This window comes from Ixodes scapularis, unplaced genomic scaffold (genome assembly GCF_016920785.2).
Source record: "Ixodes scapularis isolate PalLabHiFi unplaced genomic scaffold, ASM1692078v2 PGA_scaffold6__148_contigs__length_123643588, whole genome shotgun sequence".
NCBI classification, from domain to species: Eukaryota; Metazoa; Arthropoda; class Arachnida; order Ixodida; family Ixodidae; genus Ixodes; species Ixodes scapularis.
In genome coordinates, this window is record NW_024609881.1 from 86,588,981 (window position 1) to 86,594,390 (window position 5,410).

The 5,410-nt window shown below is 50.8% G+C and overlaps 1 protein-coding gene across 1 annotated transcript; it reads left to right on the top strand.

The window, feature by feature from the left end:
• Window positions 1-502: 502 nt before the first annotated feature.
• LOC120843793 lies at window positions 503-4,225 on the top strand. Its single transcript, XM_040215228.1, has 2 exons — window positions 503-2,769; window positions 3,352-4,225. The coding sequence occupies exons 1-2, from the start codon at window positions 503-505 to the stop codon at window positions 4,223-4,225; spliced, it is 3,141 nt and encodes a 1,046-aa protein (XP_040071162.1).
• Window positions 4,226-5,410: the final 1,185 nt, after the last annotated feature.

Consider the following 5,410-nt stretch of genomic DNA (forward strand, 5'->3'; position numbering starts at 1 on the left):
CATGTCTTATATAGTTCTTATATGGTGCTTGTATCTTCCAATATACCTTGCATGTTTCATATGTGATTGTTGGAAAAAAGAAATTTTTCATACGAATGGCTCTTTCCCTGGGGTAGCTCGCGCTTGTAGCGTTGCTGTAGTCTCAGCTTGAGCAAATACTATTCTAGGGAATACAAGACACAGCCCGGAAATTCATCGAAAATGACGTCAACGAAGATTCACGGAAACACCTGACGGTGGCAGTGGTCTGTTGAAAAACTAACAATGAACACCACTGACACGAGACATTTAGCCTGGGGCTAAAAGAAGACGAGGGGGATGGGGAATCGCGAGCGCGAGCGAACGAGCAGTCGGATAAACCGTTTAACACAAGCCGGAATTGTGCTGTTATTCTTTCCCGACCTCAATGTCCTCAACGAGTACCTAGCGAAAGAGCGCCTCAAAGCGCAACAATTATCTGGTGCCGAAACCCGGGACTTGGACTTGAGGAATCAACCTGAAAATGGATCGGCTCAAGACCAAGCGTAAAGTCCGACGCAGCCAGAATACGAAGATAATGAACGAGATAATGACCATGCTCCAGTCCGTCGCCGTTGATGCCTCTTCTCTCGAGAACCTGAGAGACAGACTGGTAACCAGCAACAAGGAACTCCGTAATGTCAACGAGGAGATCGAACCACACATCAGCGATAGTGACCTGGAGACAGTCTACATCACTGTCGCAGAATATGAAGACGAAGTGGCTAGGACCCTCAGCGAACTGCGCAACAAGATCGCGCGGTTGCAGGCAACGCCAACCACATCCGCTACGGGAGCCGACGGCGACAGGGGCCACCCATCCCAAGCTACGGGAGTGAAGCTCCCCAAACTGCAACTTCTACACTATCAAGGGGAGCTCACGCAGTGGCAACCCTTCTGGGAGCAGTTCGACGCCTCAATACATCGGAACACCAAGCTCTCCGATGGAGAAAAATTCCAGTACCTGCGGTCGCTTCTGAATGGGCCTGCCGCCAGTGCCGTTTCCGGGCTGCAGGCTACGGCAGCGTGCTACAGAGATGCAATAGAGATACTTACTGAACGGTTTAGCGACAAGCAAAACATTCAGCGGGAATATCTGGAACGGCTTCGAAACCTTCCAATGGTAAAGTCAGTGCGTGATGTCCAAGGACTGCGCAATGTATACGATCACGTCCAGACAAACATTCGCGGTTTGCGCTCCTTGGATGTTTCAAGCGCGACGTACGCCACAATGATGGTGGACATACTCCTGTCCAGTCTTCCAACGGACATCGTTGTGGATTACCATCGACACAAAAGCTACGGAATACCACTTGTAGTTTCCGCCGGCAGAGAGGAGGGGGCTAGCACGTCTGGCGATGGAGCAGACAGCGTCGCTGCATCGACAACGGATGCCGGTGAGGAGCTGGCGAAACTTTTGCGGTTTCTTCGCGTGGAAATCGAGAGCAGAGAACGATCAGCACCGCTCGAGAAAAGACCAGCGAGTGTGCCGAGGATAGCTCCTAAACCGATACAAACTGTTTATCCACCATCAACGTTCGCGTTACAAACCAGCGGGACAGACAAATACTGCTTTTTTTGCAACCAGCAGAGTCGCAGTACCGGCGCTTGTACTGCTGACATCGCACTTGATGAAAAGAAAGGAAGATTAGCGCAAGACATGAGATGTTTTCGCTGCACCAAACGAGGGCATCGGCCCAAAGACTGCTGCAGCCAAGCGAGATGTTCTGGATGCAGGGGACGACATGTCTCGTCAATGTGCAATCCTGCTTGGCAGACAACAAGACCAGTTCCGGAAGAGACCGCCAATATACTCACCACCAGTAATACGACGCCTCACCGAGCATCGAGCGTTCTACTGCAAACTTTGAGGAGCTGGGCCGTGAGTGATGAGAGCTGCGCATATATCCGCGGTATTATCGATGGTGGAAACCAGAAGACGTTCATCAGAGAAGACTTGGCAAGGAAACTTAACTTGAAAATTATAGGCCAACGAAGCATGAAGCTTAACACCTTTGCCAACAGCGGCTCGGACGTGATAAAACAGAACTTCACACTGGTCAGACTACGACTTCGAGGCCAGTATGCGATGACGGAGTATGTTTTAGAAGCCGTTGTCGTCCCATTTATCTGCCAAGATCTCATCAAAACACCCGTCGAACACTCGTTTCTTAAAGCGATCACGGGGTCCATCGCTGACGAGTTGATGTTTCCCTCCGTCCAAGCAGAGGAAGGCATAAGCCTGCTCATTGGCGCTGACCAAATGTGGAGATTGTTGACTGGCGAATCACGCCGCTCATCATCCATCCCCGGCCTGGTGGCCATTTCAACTAGCCTAAGATGGACCTTTCAGGGTCCAACAGGCACCGTGAGAGCCTTGTCGAATACTACCGCGAACTTGATGGTATGCGTGTTAGGAGTGGCATTGACCGCCCAAGACGACGGGGCAGTGTTAAGAAACTTCTGGGAGCTGGAGGCCATTGGAATCAGGGATGAACCGACCAGTACGAAAGAGCAAGATAGTACGGTACTCGAACAATTCACAGAGAAAATAAGTTGGAAGAATGGCCCCTACGAAGTCGCTCTACCCTGGAAGGAGACAGCAACAACACTTGGAAATAATTACATCACTGCCAGGTCTAGACTCCGCAACCTGATCCAACGTCTCAAGCACGATGACTCCATCGCACTATATGACAAAGCGATACGCAATTACTTTGAGGACGGACACACGGAAGAGGTGAACGAAAAGTCCTCATGGGATGGACGCGTTTATTATATGCGTCATCGAGCGGTGATTCGGGCTAACTCGGAATGGACAAGAATTCGAGTGGTGTTCGACGCTTCATCACACGCGCCAAACACCGGATTTCTCAACGACCATCTTGAGAAAGGGCCTACCATTAACGCAGAACTTTTGCCGGTGCTGCTCCGATTTCGTATGCAAAAGGTGGCTCTCACAACGGACATCCAAAAGGCCTTCTTGCAGATAGAAATTGCAGAGTATGACAGAGATGCTCTCCGGTTTCTTTGGTTTGAGAAGACACCCAGACCAGGCGAGCCGCTGCCCGATATCAAAGAGTGGCGCATGACGCGAGTTCCTTTTGGAACAACTGCCAGTCCATTCCTACTTGGAGCGACGATTCGTCATCACTTAAAGAACGTGAGTGATTCGAACAAAGATATCGCGGCTCTTTTGCTGTACTCATTTTACGTGGACGACCTACTGATTGGAGCCGCAAGCACCGAAGAAGCCCGAAGACTCGCTGATGGAGCACAGACATTGCTCAGAGAGGCCGGCATGGAACTTCGCAAATGGAATACCAATTCCAGCCAACTGCAGAACCTATTCAATCAAAAGGAAGGGAACGTCGATAATTCACCTCACATCACGTCAATCAAGTCCCACGAAGTCAGAAAGGTACTGGGACGGGTGTGGGACAAAACCCCAGATTCCTTCACGTTCTCTAGTAACCATCTCTTGGAGATTCTCTCGACAAACATGACTACAAAACGCTTCGTCCTTAGAGCCTCTGCTAGGATCTTCGATCCCCTAGGGTTCCTCTCACCTTACGTCATACGAGTAAAGATTTTGTTTCAACGTATATGGCAACTTGGTCTGGGATGGGATGAAGAACTACCAGAAGCACTACGGCAAGAGTGGACAACGTGGTGCGCCGAGTTAAAGGACTTGCCACGCATCATGGCTCCGAGACACTTACAGAATGCGGATGGTGAGAGCAAGCTGGAGCTTCACGTTTTCACAGACGCCATCCCTCAGGCTTATGGTGCCTGTGCCTATCTTCGCACCGTGGACAGAAAAGAAAATGTCAGCGTCACTCTGATTTCTGCCAAGTCCAGAGTTGCCCCACTTAAGACGCTAACCCTCCCACGACTAGAACTGATGGGAGCCCTCTTGGGAGCACGCATGGCTAAATATCTGTGTACTGTTTTGTTTGGTGTCGTAGTTACGCTATGGTACTGGACAGATTCAATGATAACCGTCGGTCGGATTAAAGGATCAGTAACTGCATGGAAACCTTTCGTCGGTAACCGAGTGACAGAAATACAAGCACCAAGCGATCCCTCTAATTGGCACCACTGCCCGGGCAGCGCGAACCCAGCAGACGCCCTAACTAGAGGGAAGACGGTAATGCAGCTAAGTGCGTATCAGTTATGGTGGTCTGGGCCTGAGTGGCTTTCCTGAGAAGAAAGAAACTGGCCGATTGGCAGTACCTCAGAAGATGAAAACCTCAACGGAATTGATGGGGAGAGACGACAACAGGTCGGGGAAATACTGCTGACCACTGTGAGTGCACCAACCGCACTCTTGACATTGGAGAATTTCAGCAGCTATACCAAGATGCTGCGTGTCACAGCGTGGATAAAACGATTTGTTCAAGGTTGTCGTCGACAGAACAAGTCACCTGAACTGCCCCTAACGGCAGATGATATTAGAGATGCAGAAGCTTTCTGGATCAAGAATGTCCAACGAGAATGCTTCGGCAGAGAGATCCAGGAGCTGGTTCAAGGCGGAAGTATCTCAAAAGGATCGAGAATAACCGATCTGCAGCCCTTTCTTGACGACACGGGAACCTTGCGTACTCGAGGCAGACTTCACCAAGCCACAGCTTCAGAGGAGGTGAGACATCCTACTCTTCTGTTAGGAGACCACCCTTTCACCAAGTTGCTTGTCATGAATGCTCACCTCAGAGTATTACATGGAGGCTTGCAGGCCACTCTGACAGAAATTCGTGACAGATTTTGGCTCTTAAGTTCACGACGAGCCGTGAAGAAGATCATCGCAGAATGTCGCATCTGTCGACGATTCCAAGCAAAACTGGCCACAGCCCCCATAGCTCCGCTACCACGGGACAGAGTGGAAGAGAGTCAACCCTTTCAAGTCGTGGGAATCGACTTCGCGGGGCCACTGTTGGTCAACTCAGCAGGGCAGTGCGTTAAGGCCTACGTTGCCTTATTCACTTGCGCGACCACCCGGGCACTACACCTCGAGCTGGTATCCACCGCGGCCACGGCGCCATTTCTTTTTGCCCTGCGACGCTTTGTGTCACGAAGAGGTCTCCCAAGCACCATTTATAGCGACAATGCGCTGACATTCAAGAGAGCAGCGAAGGACCTGCTGGCCTTGTGGGGGGCTATTCGCAGTGCAGAATTTCAAGACTTCTGCAGTGTTAACCGAATCACCTGGAAGTTCATTGTAGAACGGGCAGCCTGGTGGGGAGGCTCGTGGGAAAGGATGGTGAGGTCGGTGAAAACGTGCCTCCGGAAAATTCTTGGACGGCAGAGCTTGTCGTTTGAAGAACTAACGACGGTACTGACTGACATCGAGGCAGCGCTGAACTCTCGGCCACTCACCTACCTTCATGCCGAT